The 16,995-nt window shown below is 56.6% G+C and overlaps 1 protein-coding gene and 1 long non-coding RNA gene across 8 annotated transcripts in view; one reads left to right on the top strand and one right to left on the bottom strand.

The window, feature by feature from the left end:
- TCF20 (transcription factor 20) overlaps positions 1–16,995 on the top strand; it is a 192,519-nt gene that overhangs the window by 79,209 nt on the left and 96,315 nt on the right. For 4 of the 7 annotated variants that reach the window (XM_089921395.1, XM_022596544.3, XM_089921394.1 and 1 more), the window contains exon 2: positions 7,392–7,442. The exons of 2 other annotated variants lie outside the window; for them this stretch is intronic. In XM_089921395.1, the coding sequence (XP_089777521.1) occupies positions 7,392–7,442 (51 nt within the window). Of the gene's footprint in view, positions 1–7,391; positions 7,443–14,435; positions 14,736–16,995 lie in introns of those variants that run through there. One more of the 7 variants, XM_022596546.3, reaches the window with a different exon arrangement.
- Positions 8,508–14,360, bottom strand: LOC111186417 (uncharacterized). Its single transcript, XR_016395067.1, has 2 exons — positions 10,476–14,360; positions 8,508–10,202 (listed from the first exon to the last, which is right to left on the bottom strand). It is a non-coding gene; the product is annotated as an uncharacterized LOC111186417 (long non-coding RNA).

Below are 16,995 nucleotides of genomic sequence, written 5' to 3'. Positions count from 1 at the left end.
TGCCTGGTGCTGGGATTGCACGTAGTAGTAGGTGCTCAGCCCACTGAACTGGTGCTGCTAGCCACATGCTGAGGGCAGGCTGCCTGCTGCTGCCACCCCTGGAGATGGGATTTGGGGTGATGGGGACTGCTGCATTCTGCCTACCCCTACTGAAGCCCAACTTTGCTGGGGGGTGGCCTAGGCTGAGTAATCAAATCCAAGGCCTTGATCCTGCAGCCGGTGAAAGGCTTCAAAAAGCCCCGAAGCTGCCTGGCTGGCCCTTCAGGCTCTGGGCCCCCTTGCTGGCTGTGACTGGCCCTATCCCACCCTCTTTGCCACCTGCCTCAAATCCCAGCTCATTTTCCTTCTGCACCGCCTTGGGGAGGCCCTTCCTTCTCTGAGCCACACCAGGTGTTTGCAATCACCGCCCAAGATGCTGGATGCGAATTCCCGCACACAGTAGACGCTCCACGACCCGTCACACTGGCCTTGACCCACTGGGCTCCAAGAACAGCAGTGAGCTGTGATTCTTGCCTGTGGTGGGCGTTCGGCCCTTTTAAGCCATTCACTCGGGGGCCAATTATAGACACATAATCGCCCCTATCTATAGAGATAAAACATATTCTTCAGAGATGAGCCACCCGCCCCTCCCCTGCCCCCCCCCCCACGCTGGCACGCGCTCTCCGCATTTGAGGGCGATGGAGGAATCTGTGCTCCCCTCCTTCCTCCATCCATCCCCTCCTCCCCACTGCTTCTCCATCTCCGCCCTGCAGAGGTGAGATCTGGCAGGGGCCGTGATGTCAGAGGCTCGGCTGATGTCACCGCCCCGGCCCTGTGACTTCACTTGCCGGCTCGGGCAGGAGGAGCTGCGAGGAGGCTGAGAGACGAGAAACTGCCCCCTTTCCTTTTCCTTCTCCTTTTTCCCTTTCCCCTCCTCCCTAGCCTCACTCGGGAGTTGTTTTCCTCCGGCCGGTCGCCCTGGGCTGTTGGAGGGGTCTGGAGCAAGTGCCAGGAAGGATGCTGCTGCAAAGGTAACGCAGCATGCGCCGTGTCTCTCCCTCCGGTCACGAAAGTTTGCTCTGGCGTGCGAGGCGTGCCGGCTGGGCGCTCCGCCGCGCCACGCTGCCCGGCCCGAGGCTCCCGGGGAGGGGCGGGCGGGGGCGGGCGGGGGCCTCCCGGGCGGCCTTCACTGCCTTGTCCCCATCAAAGGCCGCAGCTGCTCGAGCGGCGGCTGCAGCTTTGAAACTGCCATAAAGAGCGATGGAGGGAGGGGAGCGCGGGGGATGTTCAGAGCGGTGCCCGGGAGGGTGGCCGGGAGAGGAGGGGGGAGAGACGGCTGCTCTGGGAGCGCGGCGGCCGGGGCGTGAAGGGCAGGGCCCCGGGTCAGAGTCCCAGGGGCTGAGTCACTCTCGCTGTCCCCCGTCCCCTGAGGTCCAGCCAGCTTCCGTGGCTGGGACCCTGGCAGTGAGGGTGCAGAGGCGGCCGGGGATGGCCAGGGGCTGGCTTCTCCCCCCACCATTATTTTCAGGCTTATTCTTCCACCTCCAGCAGGCCATTTGTCAGCGGTGATTCGGGACAAAGGAGGGGGCAGTGGGTGGTCTGCTGCAAGTTGGGCGAGGGGCACGGAGCGCGGGTCAGAGAGAAACGCCTGCAATTAAGAGGCAGATCGAGGGCTTTGCTCATTCAGGCTGTCGAGGGAGCCGTCATTTTGTGTTAGCGTGCGTGTCTGAGGTGGGAGGAGGAAGAGAGGGGAGAGTGACAGGAGAAGGATTATGACATTGTGTTGTCTCTGTTTGTGGTAAATGCAAATTTGGCACCAGCAGCTTCCCGGGAAAAGCAGCAGCAAGTAACCCAGGCCAAGGCCTTGGCCCAAACCCGCTGAGGGAGCCCATGTGGAGCGGTTTGGGGTTTTGTTTTTTTTCCTCCCTTTTTTCTGTCTGGTGTGTGCTTTTTCCATTTATTTTTACAGTGAAGTGCTGGAGACAGACAGGCCAGCATGGCGGGGAGGAGCTGGTCCTCCCTCCTCTCTGGCACACCAGCCCCCTCCTCACTCTGCAGGAAGCCCAGGCTGCTCTCCTGACCCCCAGCCATTGCCCCATCTTGGCTGCCTCCCTGCAAGGTCTCTCCGTCCCCAGCCAGGGTCACGGTCCTGTCATTCTCTTAGCCTGGGCGGCCTGAGGTCTCAGAAGGCTACTTCTGCCCACAGCTGCTTCCCAAGGGTAACCAGAGACAGAGAGCCAGGGACTGAGGCTCAGATGGGGTTCGAAGATACAAGGCCAGAGATGGGCCTGCCCCCAGCTGCAGGAGGGTGGCAACGGGTTCTGTGGCCGGGCTGGTGTTGGCAAGGTGTCCCAGGACCTTGTCTCCTCTGACGGGCACATGAGGGCAGAGAGCTTGAGCCTGACCTGGGCTGGGAAGCAACCACAGCTCTAGGCTCTGGGCTGCAGCAGGGCTCAGGCAGGAGCAGTGGCATGTACAGAGGTGGTCAGTCTCTAGAGGAAGTCTCCAGAGAACACAGAGAGTGGGGCTTTAGTAGGGCCAGGCCATAGCTCAGGCCCCAGCAGGGATGGAGACATCTGAGCTGAGAAGCCGAGGCAGGAGCCCACCTCAGATGGAGGGTCAGGGGAAGGCCCTCTGGGTCCAGCCTGTCACACACTAGGCCTCAGGCTGTAGCCCTCATTCTACTCCTCCTTCCACAGGAGCTGGTTCCTCCCATGGACCTCACCGCCTCTTTTGCCTGGTCAAGTCCTTTTGGATTCAGTTAGCCTCCTCCAGGAAGCCTTCCCTGCCCTCAACCTGGATGGTCTGGGGGCCTGCGCCCTGCCCATCCCCATGTCCCCTCTCACAGTGCTGTGAGAGGTGTGGTCACTGTCAGGCTCTTGGGTACAGGATTTTTAAGGCATCCTTCTCAGTGTTCCCAGCACCCGCCCAGAGCTGAGTACAGAGGGAGTGTGTGCCTGGAAGCTAGGGGAGCAGATCCAGACCCACTGATACCCCAGGAAGGTGGGCCACCAGGATGGAACAGTCACCCTGCCTCACACCCTGGAAGGGGTGATGGGCTCACTTCCTTTGGGCAAACCCACCGGAAGGGGAATTTTCCCCCACGAAGCCTGACATGTAGGGACAAGCCACAGCTATGCCTATGACCGGGACATCTGCCCCAAGCAGGAGAGCCTCATGTGGCTAATGTCCCTTTGGAAACTGCTGGCGGGCTCGCTCATCTACCCCAGCATTTCCTTCAGGTCCTGGGCCCACAAGCCAACCTGCATAGAGGAGCCAGGGAGCTGTGTGTGAGGAGCACCTGGCCTTCTCCTGCGGGGCTCTGGTGCCCCATGGAGCCTCCTTCATCAGATGGAAAAGGAAGGAACAGTGGATAGACTCTCCTCAAGGCCAAGATGCTGGGTCCGTTCCAGGCCTGGGCTTGAGACCCTTCTCTCAGAGGTGTTGGGAGTACCAGTCGAGGTTCCAACTGGCCGGTCAGCTCATTTCACCCAGCCCAGGCTCACAGAGCCTGCCCACTTGGAGCCGTGTGCCCACCCTTCTGGCATACATAGATGGAAGAAGCACAGCAAGCCCCTTCCCTCTGTATGCCCCCAATTTGATGGACCGCAGGAGCTTTGGAGTCAGCCCTCAGTTGCAGTCTTCCCTGGCCGCATTCTAGCTATATGACCTTAGGCAAGTTACTTAATCTCTCAGGGATGCAGTTCTAAAAGGCAGTGACCTGGTAGTAGTAAACTCTATCTGCAGGCTTGTTGTAGGGACTAAGGAGACTGCAGGTGCAGCACCTGTATACAGCAGGTGCTCAATTAATGGCAGCTATGGTTATGAGGGAGCTGGCTATGCCAGCACCGTAGAGGCACAACAAAAAAAGTTTTCCCTGGGGTACCCTTGTGAATTCTGACACGTCAATCAAGAGGGGTTTCAGAGAGGAGGTGGCATTTGAACGTCTTGGAGGATGAGTAGGAGTTTGCCAGGCTAAGGCAGGGGAGGGTGTACCACCAGAAGGAAGGGTAAGAGCAGAGAGCTGCAGGTGTAACAGGCCAGTCACCTTGAGTGGCTGAAGCCCAGGAAGGGGAGAGGGGAGAGGGAACACTTTCTCTCGGCAGTGGGAGCCAGTTCTGGAAGAAGGGAGAGCCTGACTTGATGAGAGTGGGCAGGTTGCACACAAAGCTGGCTTGTTCTAGCTCCTCTCAGGGTGGCCTTGTGCTGTTGGGATTCCTGAACAGCCTGGGAATTTAAGAACCAGCCTGGGTCTCCTTTTAATTTGGAGTCTCAGGACTTCTGGCATCCAGGGCCAGCCCAGGCCCCACTCTGAGACGGGGCCAACATTGCTGGGGAATCAGAGTAGATGCCTGGTCCCCAACTTGGGTGAGGGTTCCTGGAGCAGCTTCTCTTGCCTGGGACCCTGACGTGACTGGAAGCTCCTGCAAGAGATGAGGGCCGCTAACTCCCCCCAGTTCATAGCGGGAGCCAGGCTGCCTGGGTTCAACCCTGGCTGTGCCATTTACCAGCTGTGTTGCCTCAGGCAACTCACCTGCCCTCTCTGAGCCTTGGTTTCCTGGGGTACTAATAGTACCTAAGTCACAGGGCTGTGGTGAAGATGAGGCGAGATAACTCTCACAAAGCAGTCGGCCCAGAGCCTGGCTCCCGGAGAGCACTCAACAACTGTTAGTTCAAAGAAAAGTCAGTGCAGGAGAGTGAAGGCTCTAGCGTCTAGTGTCTGTGGGCCAGGATAATCATGCCTAGTAATAATAGCTAACATTGGGAACTCCCTGGCGGTCCAGTGGCTAGGACTCTGTGCTTTCACTGCTGAGGGCCCCGGGTTCGATCCCTGGTTGAGGAGTGAAGATCCCACAAGACGCCTGGCGCGGCCAAAAAAAAAAAGCTGACATTTATGAGCACTTACTGTGAGTCAGGCAGGCTCTGTTCTAATTGCACAACTATGTAGTAGCTTATTGAATACAGTCTCCCCTCACTCTGCCTAACGTGTGAGGGTGGGGGGTGGGGGGTAGGGCACCCCAGAAGCCAAAAGCATGCAGGGAAGAGCCTCCGATATTTGGTGTTTTCTGCGCGAGGCTAAACGGACACCCTTGGTAATGTGGACAAGACAGAGGGAATTGGACGATGGCTGGGCTGTGAGGCATGAGGACCACAAGGGCCCGCCCACCACTGCAAATGGGCCACCTGGGACTGGACATCCCTCACACGTGGCAGAGCCTCAGACGTACCGTGGGGCCCTGGACCAGTCACGGCCCCACCCTGGGCCTCAGTTTTCCTATCTGTTTGATGGGGGATTGGGCTCGCTCACCTCTCTCAGCTGCTGTAAGGGGTGGCAATTCTCTCGTCTCTTTGATTTTCTTGGATGGCTTCCGTGTAGGTTGTGACTTGGGCGGTCACATCTGTCCATTTATTTTTCCGGAAAGGATGCTTTCTTCCCTTTTATTCTGCAGTCAGCCCACAGTTGAACAACTTCGATGTCTGGCCTTCCCACTGTTCCTCCTGTCCCCACCAGCACACCTCACCTGGGCTGGGGAAGGGGGCCGAGAGGGTCCAGCAAGATAGTGGCTCCCAGGAGGGCACACGACTCCCCCAACACCACTCGATGTGCACCATTTTGGGAGAGCCTTGGGAGTGGGCGGATACAGGACTCGGTAGCCAAATCCAACCCACACCTGGCAGTGTGACGCTGAGTTGCGTGGAAGACCCAAACGTTTCATTTACCCTCCCTCCTCTCCTCCACTCATGCTTCAGAGTCAGACAGACCGCTCATTCCTTGTTCCACTGTGCTGTGCTGGGTGATCGATGCTGGGTGACCGTGGGCACTGTATTTCCCTGAGCCTGCCTGCTCACGGGACGAGTGATTCCCCCTCAAGGGGTATCTGAGGCCAGAGTAATTGGAACCAGCACTTAGGTGTGAGGTCATGGATTAAGCACTTGGGTGGATGCAGCCCTCCGTGGCGGGCGATGTTAATGTCCCCATTCTGCAAGTGAAAAAGCTGAGGCTCCAGAGCTTACAGAGCCTTCTCAAGGTAGCATCGCCCTCTGCCCTTTCTTTTTTTTTTTGCGGTATGCAGGCCTCTCACCGTTGTGGCCTCTCCCGTTGCGGAGCACAGGCTCCGGACGCGCAGGCTCAGCGGCCATGGCTCACGGGCCCAGCCGCTCCGTGGCATGTGGGATCTTCCCGGACCGGGGCACGAACCCGCGTCCCCTGCATCGGCAGGCGGACTCTCAACCACTGTGCCACCAGGGAAGCCCCCTCCCTTTCTTTTGTACACCCCACCTACTACCAAAAAGGAGCTGGGGCGGGAGCCCATAGGTGGCAGGATAGGTAAAGGGAGCCCAGAGACCACGGGGTGAGGGCAGGGGAGGCTGGGGAGATGGGGTAGTTACCATGCCAGCTTGTCACTGCTCGCCCACACAGGGGAATGGGAATAGCGGTCATCAAGTGTGTGCAGGAGGGGCACCCCACATGGTCGCGGTCCTTGAGAATGCACAGGTTTCTGCCCACCTTCACTCAGCCAGGGCATGGGGTTGCTTAAAGGCTTCAAATCCCAGCTCTGCCACTCACTGGCTCTGTGATCCCAGGCTAATTAGCTATTGCTCTGAGCCTCAGTTTCCACACATATAAATAGGGATAATTGGCGTACTCACCTCATAGCCTTGTTGTGAGGATGACCTGAGTTAATGCGGGTAACTCACTTAGCATGGTTCCTGGCACACGTGAGAGCCGTAGGAGTGTTCTCTATTGTTACCCCTCAAATCAGCTCAGGTTCCCCTGGAGAACACTCAGAGTCTCCTGAGCACCTGCTTTGTGCCAGCACCAAGCCCAGGGAGCCAAGGATTCATCACTCAGGCCCCTCCCGTGCCCTGGGCTAAGCCACCAGCCTCAGGGCCTGGGGCTGAGTGTGCCGATTTGACATGCAGGGGGAACGGCCTGTGAGAATTGGTGTGTTGGCTCCCACTGCTGGCTGACAGACATCCTGATGAAATATGTCACTTTAAAACATTTTTTAAAAGAAATTTCCGGAAAGCTCTCTTAACCCCATGGGAGCCATAAGTAGCCTGAACTGTTGTCAGGTTCTAGTCTTGGCTTTGAGATGACTTGCCAGAGACCCTCCCTTGTCTGGGCCTCAGTCTCCTCATCTGTAAAACAGGGCAGCAGCTGTATCCACCCGAGAGGGTTGACCCTGTGTGAGGCTGCTTGTGAAATGTGCTTTGTAAACTCGAAAGCACCTTAACAGCTGTTGGGATTTTTTGGTTCTGTTTCTGGTCATTCAGGACACGGTCACGGGCAGATGCCTGTGCGGTGTCATGCTGGCCCTGGGCGCGGGCATCCATGGGATGCCGGCTCTACTATCAAGGGCTCCCTGAGTAGTGACCTCACTAAAACCCTTGAATTTTGTGATTTCCAGAGAACGTGGAAGGCCCCCCAGGCAGCCTGGCCTCTTCCGGGGGAAATGCTGGTAAGTGTCTTGTCTTATCTGTTAGTTTGTTCCACAAATGTTTCTGGAGCAGCTCCACGTGCTGAGGATGACGTGGGAGAACCGGAGGTCAGCCCTGCCCTCGAGAGCTCAGTCCAGGAGGAGGGGTTTGAAAACTTCACCCCCAAACAACCAGACAGCCAAGGTTCAGGGGTGGCTGGACGCAAAGCCTAGGCTTTTCAGGAGACACTCAGCCACAGGGCAGGATCATTTATAAATGAATATTGACTATTTTCTCTGCTCAGAATCCTTCAGTGGTTCCCCCTTTTGCCTTTGGGATAAAGTCCCCAAGCCTTTCGTGGTCTGCACTGTCTCACTCCAACTGCATCTCCAGCTTACTCATTTCATTGAAATCGCACTGGCCTCCTTTCCATTCCTGGAAATCTACTCGCTCCCTCCTGCCTTAGGGCTGTTGCCTGTGCTGTGCCCACTTCCTGGAGCTCTCTTCCAACCTCATCACGTGGCAACTTCCTATCTGTCCTTCAGGTCTCAGCTCAAATGTCCTGGATCCCCAAGACCCAGGGCCCCATTATACACCCTCTGTGCACCTGCCCACTTGCTTACTAATGTGTTTCATGGCTGTTACCAAATGATTATTTATGTGATCATTTGTTTGCTCTAATGGTCCTATGGCACTGTAAGCTCCATGATAACAGGGACCCTTGGGCTCAATGCCTGGCATATGGTAGGGGCTCAATCAACGTTTGTGGAGTGAATTTATGATGAGTATTAAGGTAAGGCTTCATGGAGGCGGTGGCATTTGAGTAAGACTTGAAAGAGGGTGTAATTTCACACTGTAGGGAAGAGAGAAGGGCTTCCTGCTTTGGGTAGCAGACAGGCACATGGTAGGGACACAGCCCATTTGGTTTGGCAAAGAAGCAGAAAGGGACGTGTGAGAGAAGCTTGGAGAGGTGGCTGGGGCCAGGCGAGGGCTTTGTGTTCCAGGTGGATGCGAACTAACTTGAATTCTGAAGCTCCTTGGGGCCCACAAACAACCTCTGAGCCAGGGGTAGTAGGGTCAAAGCTGGCTTCTGGAAACTGTAATGAGTTTGCTGCAGGGATGGGTGGGCCGGGAGAAGAGGCTGCAATCAACAAGACCAGTTGGGAGTTGGAGAATCCATTGACTCTGCTGCTTTCTGTTTCCCCGGAATCACACATGGGCCTTGGAGTTATCCTGTGAGCTCCCGGGGAGATGCAGGGCAGTGATGAGGAACCTCACAGGGCATGACTGCTTCCAGAAGACAATCACCTTGGTGGCAGGGGAGCCATTCTTGAATCCCTGGAGGGAGAGATGGAGTGGAGGGGACATTGATGTCCACACTTGTCACACCTGTGTCCTGGTGCTTTCCCTGTGGCCCAGGAATTGTGACACTGAGGGGCCAGCCTGTGGCAGACGATAAGCAGCAGCATTTCCCTCAAAGCCCAGCAAACAAGACCCACCTCCGCGCATCCCACGGGGGTGCAGCTGTTGTGGTCAGAAGAGCCAGGATTCTCAAGAAGGACCTGGGGACGAGTCTCAGATCTACCACTTAGCAGCTGTGTGCCTCTGGGCATCTTGTTAGCAATTCTGGGCTTCAGTTTCTTTAGCTGTGAAGTGGGGGCTACTTGGGTGTTGTGAAGGTTAAGTGTGAGGACACACACGGAGCCCCAAGCTCAGGGAACACTGGAGGCGCAGGAAGTAGTGGCTGTATTATGGCCACATTTTTCTCCACGGTTTGAATTCTTCACAGGAAGCTGGGGTTTCAGGCTTAAAATGAAGAGCATGTCAACAAAGCAGGACGGAACAAAGTCTTTTCCCAGCATGCCTCAGCATGCAGCACTGCCTTCCCGTGGAGCCCAACAGCGATGGGGCTAAAAGTCTTGAGCTTTCAAGCAGAAATAATCCCAATGGAAAGGAGCCTCCCTATTGTTCTCTTGTGATAAAGCGATGCAGGGGCCCTGCAGCCTGACCTGCCTGGTTGCAGATTCCAACTCTGCCTAGCTGTTAGGTGACTCAGTTTCCTCATCTGCAGAATGAGGTAATAACAGTACCACCTCGGAGAGCTGTCGTCAGGACTAAGCAAGTTAGAGCAGGTGAAGTGCTTAGACATGGCTTTGTCACTGCTATTGTTAGATAGTTCCATCTTCACCTGAACACTCTGCAGTGCTGTAAGTGACTCAGTGGGGGCTCGGGGGCCAGAAGCCTGAGTTCAAACCAGCTCTGCTGCTTGCTCGCTGTGTGACCTCCGGCAAGTCTCTTAACCTCTCTGTGTGTCCATTTCCTGCTCTGCACAATGAAGATGACAATCCCTGCCTCCCACTGTTGTTGGGAGCAGTGAATGGGGTCAGCCAGGTAAGGGACCCGACTTCCTGGAGGCAGGCAGACCACTCGGCCCCTCCTCCCACGCATTCCAATTTCCAGATGAAGAAATTGAGACTCAGAGCCGCTGGGTGATTTGCTAAAGGACACAGATCAGTGAGACCAGGCTACACTCCCAGCTCCGTGACCTGTGCTGGGCCACCATGCCAGGGACTTCCCAGGGAGACTTGAGGCACTAGTGGCAGGAGTGTTGAGTGGGCTGCAGGGTGATCTTCTGTGAGGCCAGGCAGCAGGGGCCTCCCGTTGCTCAGCTGCATCTCCTCCAGTGTCCCGAGTGTGCCGATGCATCCTGCTGCTGTCGGTTAGGCCTGGGTCTTCCAGGCATGGGGTCTGCGGGTCCAACGCCTGCAAACTGCCCAGTCTCCAGGGCTTTACCGTGTTACCTGTGGGGAGAGACTGGTGCCAACCCTGCTGTCCCCTCAAGTCTGCTTCCCTATCCACCTGCAAACTTTGGGACCCGCCAACTGTCTGTGTCCATCCATCTTTCCAGTGTTTACCCAGTGCTGGGAAACTTGGTGGTTAAGAGTGCAACCTCTGAAGACCTGGGTTCAAATCCCAGCTTGGCCTCTTCTATGCTGTGTGACTCGGGACAAGTTGTCCAACTCTCTGCCCCTTAGTCGTCCCGTTTGTAAAGTGGGGGTGAGAACAGTACCAACCTCATGATGTCGCTACAGACACACAGTGCCTGCTCCCGGCGAGCTGGGATTCCTCTGGGCTGTATCGTCGTTATTCACGTTATCATGTTTATGGTTATGGCGCCTTACCCTGCAGAGGATGCCAGAGACCCGAGGGGAGCAGGGGTGTCTGCCCTGTGAATACTCACGGTCCTGCGGGAGAGGCAGACACAGGCACAGGCAGCCCAGTGTGATCAGTGAGAGCTGAGGAGGAGGGAGCCACGACTTGGGGCCTGGAGGAATGAGGTGGAAGGCAGGGTTGAGGGGCAGATCTCCTGAGCAGAGGTCACTGTGAGACCCTGTGGAACCAGTTCATGCCAAGTGGGTCACAGATACAAGGCCCTGTAGGACCCCACCCCTGCCCACCTCTGCAGCCTCATCTCTCGTTCCCCTAGCCCTGCGCTGCACACAGCCCTCCTGGGACCTGCAGTGGCTGTCCCCACGTGGCTAAGGCTTGGTATTCCCGGACTCTCTATGTGGAGCCTTCCCCACCCCCTTAGCCTTAGAGCCTGCCCTGCCCTTGCCCCAGAAAGACTTATTCTGAGGCCCTGTGTTCCCTCCATCAGGGTTTACGGCCCAGCACACAGCAGGTGCTCTGTGTGGAATGAAGGCCACCCTTAGGTTTGTGCTTTGCATGGGAAAAGTGCCTGGCTTGGGACAGGCTCTGCCGGACGCTTTGGGGGGTTCCCCACTCTGTTAAGCAGAGGCTTTTTCTGGTAAGTTGTCTCCTGAAGGATTGTGAGCACGAGTTCAGGAGGCCTCCCTCCTGGCGTGCTAGAGTTAGCGGAAGGCCCCTCCTACGAGGAAGGAGAGCTGGGGCCACTGAAGGATAAAGGTGAGGGCGGTACTTGTGCTCAAGAGAGCCAGCGAGTGAGAGGAAGGACATCCGCCTGCCGCTGAAGGCACCGACAGCCCAGCTCACTTCGCACAAGTCACTGATCTGCCGAGCAGGGCCAGTCTCCTCAATCAATCCATGCTGACAGATGGTAGCGGAATCAGTGACCTAGAGGCAGAAGGCTCCATTTGTAATCCCGGAGTGGCCCAGGCGCCTGGAGGAGGGCAGAGGAGTTTGTAATAAAGGGAGTGACACAGGGTTTCCAAAAGCCATCTCGGAGCTGGATGAGGAGGGAAAGGATTAATTTTGCTTCTGGAATTGAAAACACTGATTCAATTCAATATGTATTTTTTGAGTGGACTGGACTAGAAGAGAGAGAGAGAAGAAAAACAAAAACAAAAAAACCCCCAACTAATCTACTGTCCTTTCCTTAAACTGTGGTAGGAAAAACAGGATTCTCTTGGGATTGACATATATACACTAATATGTATAAAATGGATAACTAATAAGAACCTGCTGTATTAAATAAAATTGTAAAATTCAAAAAAAAAAAAAAGAAAAACAGGATTCTCACAGATGAGACAGTGAGAGAACAATAGAAGACACTAATGTGATCAAAGAGGAGGGAGCTCCCAGTTATTGTGCTCTGGCCATTATGGGATCTTGAGCAGTGACTTAACCTCTCTGAACCTCAGTCTGCTTGTATGTCCACATCATAGAACTGTAGCTATTGCTAATGTTTGCCTGGTACTGTACTGACTTTTTTATACATTTCTCTTTAGATTCCCAAAATACCTTATGAGTGAGGTCATATTATCTCCATTTTACAGCTGAGGAAACCAAGTTTCAGAGAGGTGAAGTGACTAGTCCAGGGCCACACAGCCCAAGCATAACTCAAATCTATCTGTTGGTCATAATGCCCACACATGTTCTTTTTCCAAATGGTACTGAAAGGGAAAGTGGCTGTTAGGGGTGAAGAGGTCCAGGCTGGCCTGGCCCTAGGACTGGGGAGGTTTCCAGGTGGAGGTTAACTAGCCATTGTTCCGGCAGGGTCCAAAGGGGTGGGGAGGGGGCTGTAGGGTCAGTCTCAGGACAGGAGGCAGGAACAAACAAGAGCCTGGACTTCAGTTATCTGTCTGCATTCCTTCCCTTCTGCATGAGGCTTTGCATGGCTTGTCACCATCCATTTCAGGCTCTGGTCCCCTAGTCTGAGACCCGAATGAGCTGAGGAAGAAGGGAAAGGAAGGGAAGAACGATGGGGCAGGAGACTCTAAGGAAATGGGCTTCCCTTTTCTTCATGAAGTCTCTCAAGAAATTGAGGGTGCTCCCAACACCAAGTGGAAGCTCTCACGCATCTTTCTGTGTTTGTCCAGAAAACATGGGTCTGTGCTGAGAGTTCCCTCTTTCCCTCTGTAGCTCTGAGTCAAGCAGAAGCTAGCACTGGCCTTTTGAGTCTTGGTGCCAAAGAATTTGAAAATGAAACTCATAGAACAATGGGAACAGCCAGAGGGCAGGGCTTGGCGGCCTGTTCAGCTCTGCCCCGGAAGAGACCAGAAGAGACCGGCACCCTGCCTGGCATGCAGGAGGTGCTGGGGAATCAAGTCTCCAGGAATAGCCCTGACCCACATTGGAGCCGGCCCCCACTTTGTGTGATTGGACAGAAGCCAGGAGAAATCACTACCTTCCCCCGCCACATCCTCCTGGGGTGCCAGAACCAACTCAGGCCTTACCTTAGATCCCTTTGCTGGGGGCAGGTGCTGCCACAGCCAGGACCCTCTTTGCGTGGCCCAAGGCAAGGCAAAGCGTTAATGTCTCTGTCTAGGTGGGGTGAGAGGTGAAAGGGTAGAGCCAGGTCCTGGGGAGCTATGGACCTCAGATATACTGAAACTGGGCCCCCAGGCCACACCTGGTTCCTATCAGCCTCCACCTGCTACCCTCTTCTTCCAATTCCAATTTACTTTCAAGTTGGGTTGCTTCAGGAAAGGAAGCCACACACTCCCTTAACATCTAGGGCAGATGGGGTCTAATTTAGAATCAGCAATTTTAGTCAACGTCAGGGACATCCAGTCCACACTCTTCTTCCCATTGTACCAACAGTAAACTGAGGCCCAGAGTGGGGAGAGAATTTGGCCAGGGCTCTGGGTGAGCCAGAGGGAGGATCACAGCCACTCCAAGTACAACCTAGCCTCACTGGTCTTCTCACTTTTGATAGCAGTGGGTCAGGCCGTACAAACATCTCTGGTTGCTTTACAACCGAGATTTTCTTTAAAAAAAAAAAAGAAAAACATGTCAACCATTCCTTTGCTCCATAAAACATACATGAGATTTGCAAAAGAAGGCTGGGAACGGCCCGAGGCCTTGGCACCGCAAATCCTCCACCTTATCTCCAAATTAATTCTGGACCCTGGGTCCAGTCAGCCAGGCATGGCAGCTTTTTAATGCCGCCTCAGGCGAAGGCGGCTGGCGTTTGGTGAGCGTCTATTTTACACGTGAGGTTGGTGGGCCTCCTCACTCCTTGCTTGTATTGCGGAGGAAACTCAGTCCCAAGAGGGCCCAAGTCATTCATCCAAGGACACGGGGCGCCAAGGGGCGGAGGCGTTGAGGGCACTAGGCCTGAGGGCCGGGTGGGCGCTAGGCGGGCAGGAGCCGGCACCACTAAGCGGGTTACGGGGAGGAGAGTGGGCCCTCGCCCGCGGGCTCCCCAAGGCTGACTGAGATGCGATTCTGGCTTTGGCGGCTCCAGGGAACTCCAGAAATCCCAAGGAGAGATTCCGGGCCACCAACTCCCCAGAAAGTTGGCTCGCGGCCACTCCCAGGACGGCCGGGAGCTGCAGGCCAAGATGGCACTGATCGAGCGGCGAGACGCGCGCGACACCCCCCACGGCCGCCGAGGGGACACCCGCGCGACCCCGGCCGCGGGGCGGATGTCTCCTGCGGCCCGGCGTGCACAGGCCTCGGCGCCGCCGCACGCGGGTGGGCACGCGCGCGCCCGCCGGCCCCGCCCCCTGCCGCCCCGCCCCCGCCGCGCGCCCTCCCGCCCGCCCGCGCGCCGCGGCCCGGAGCTTCTCGATTGGCCGCGAACCGTCACCTGACGCTCTGTTATTTCCTGTGTGTTGGGAGAATGGAGAGAAAAAACCCCGAGCCGAGCCGCTTTCGGCCCCTGCGAGGCGGCCGCGGCCTCCGCCAGGAGAGCCCGCCCTGAGGCGCGCCTGACCAGGGAGCGAGCGCGCGGGCCGGAGCGAGCCTCCGGGGGCCGCGGCCCCGGCCCGCCCCGCCGCCGGCCCCGGCGCCCGAGCTGGAGGCGGCGGAGGCTCCCCCACCCCCACCCCGCGCAGCGCCGTCCGCCGCCGCTCCCTCCCCTCCCGCCCCCGGCCGAGGCCGAGGGACCGGGCGGGGGGCTCCCACAGGTAACCGCTGCCCGGGCCTGAGGGGGAGGGGCAGAGGTCAGGGTTGAGGAGCTAGGGCCAGGCCGGGTGTCTGGCCTCTGGGGCTGGGGGCAGAGGTCTTTGCCTGGCCCGACCTGGGAGTGCTGAGCCCCAGGACTCCGAGGCCGGGACTCGGGTTGCTGAGGCGACTGTCCCTGCCCGGCCCGACCCGGGAGTGCAGAGAGGAGCGGCCTGCCCTGGCCTCGGGGCGTTGAGGGGAAAGGGTCCGGCCTGGCATCAGGGCGCTGAGGGGTCTCGGGCCGGCCTGGGAGTCTGGCCGGGCTTGGGCACCGGTCCTGGCCTGAGGGTGCCGGGGGAAGGTACCTGTTCGTCGCGGCCTCGGGTGCAAAGGCGGCGGATGTGAGCGGGCGGTGCCCGGGGATCAGCGGGGTCAGCGCTGCCCGCCCCGGGGTCCCTGGCAGCCCCGGGTATCCCGCGGCTCTCGCCGCTTCGCAGGGGGCGAGGCGGGCGGGCTGAGGGCCGGGCTTGGGGAGGGGCCGGGCGGGCTAGCGGGCGGGAGCGGAGCTGGGGCGCCGGAGCGCGCCCCTGCCACGGGAGGGCCGGGGGCCCGTTTATTGCCATGTGAACACCTGAAGCCATGTGGACGCGGCTGCTTCTCGCCTGTTGGGGGCGGAGGGCAGGTACCGGCTGGCAGGGCGCAAGGTCCCGGCCCTGGGGGCGGGGAGTGGAGCGCGGGACACACTTCCTGCGTGGGGTTTTCTCCCCCTCCCCCGCCGCGGTGAGCAGGGCGGGGTGTTTGATCTGGTGGTCCCCGTGTGCGAGCGAACGCTCTTTTGGGGTCCCGGTGGTGCTCTAGGCTTCTGGTCTTTTTTGGGGTGGGGGAAAGTGGTGGTGGAAGGAGAGTGGCCAATGCGGCCCAGCCCGCTCTGTCAGCGGCGGGAGGTGGAACATCTCTCGTGCGCCTGGATGGGAGTGGAATTTACTGAGTTGCGGGGGGCGGGCGGTGCAGAGGAGGGGCCAACTTCCTGGGCCCGTGGGTGGGGATTATTGCCTGTTTTTGTGGTTGTGGATACTAGCACTGTCTGCAACCCTTTAGTTTGCCCTTAGGGGACAGATAGAAATTGGGATTTTTCCCCCCCCTTTTCTTCTTTGCTTTTTTTCCCCCTCGAAGATTAGATGACTCTGATAAATGCTGTAAAATGGATGGAATTTTCGAGCTATTATCTAACAGACAGATCTTTGAATGATAATTGGACCCTTATGTTAACTGCCTCAGTGAGGAGTTTTATAAAACGTCTTAAATGGGGTGGCAGCTTGGTGAAGTGGGAAACTGCACTGAAGTTCGACTTGGAGGTCCAGGAATCTACTTGCAGCTTTACCACCAAATAAACTGTAACCTTGGCCAAGTTACCTACCTCCCCAAGGCTCCAGTTTTTTCATCCACTCAGTGAAGACTCTCCTTCAGGTCAAACATTACAGGGGTTTTAGGTAGTCCCCCCCCCCGCCCCCATCTTGTGCTTTCGTTTTAGTCATAGGCGACTTGTTGAGAAATGCAGGCTGTCCCTTACCTGGCTTTTAAAAGCCTGTCTCACTTTTTAGTTTTCAGCCTGTTCCTTCTCCAACAGAGTGTAAGACTTGGTCGGTGTGCAGTTTTTCCTCAAATCCCAGATGCTGGTCTGTGCTTCTCAGAAATATTCTGGCCTGTGCTGAATGTGCCTTGTATTTTTTCTCTTTGCAAGAAGGAGTTATCAGGAAAACGGTTTTTCAGAGAACATCTGACTACTTGGAGTTGTGGCTAATGTGTGTTTGGGTCTGTGTGTGTTGGTTGGCTCCTAGGAGTTCCAAGATCTTTCTCTGCAGGGTGCTGTGGCGGGATCTTATTTAAAGTTCTTTCAAGGGATGTTTGGTGTTTGGCTAACTTCTGAAGTTTCCAGCTTTAGTATTCTCAGAGTAGGGACAAAGTGGAATTCCATAATATCGCCTGTGAAGTGCTGTGCTAGTGGAGTTAACTGTCACCTCAGGGTGCACTAATTATTTGCATCCCCATCCCCAGTTTATTCCTTAATGGGAGCTGGACGTTTCCTCTCAGATGCTGAAGAGCCCCAGTCAGTTTCCCTGATTTTATGGTGTGTGAGGGCCTTAGGCCCTGCGTTTGACTGGTTAGTCCTTCTGGACCGACCTCAGATGTTGGTCTTGCTTGTCTTAAATTTCTAGTACTGGGATGCTTGAAGGACATGTGCCTAATGTGGTGTAATATGTCTTTCTTGGACCTCTTTTTTAT

This window comes from Delphinapterus leucas, chromosome 11 (assembly GCF_059928025.1).
Source record: "Delphinapterus leucas isolate spDelLeu-1000000601 "Yukka" chromosome 11, BTC_Dleu_Yukka2, whole genome shotgun sequence".
NCBI classification, from domain to species: domain Eukaryota; kingdom Metazoa; phylum Chordata; class Mammalia; order Artiodactyla; family Monodontidae; genus Delphinapterus; species Delphinapterus leucas.
The sequence above is the reverse complement of the archived record's forward strand: the minus strand, read 5'-3'. Positions and strand labels throughout refer to the sequence as shown.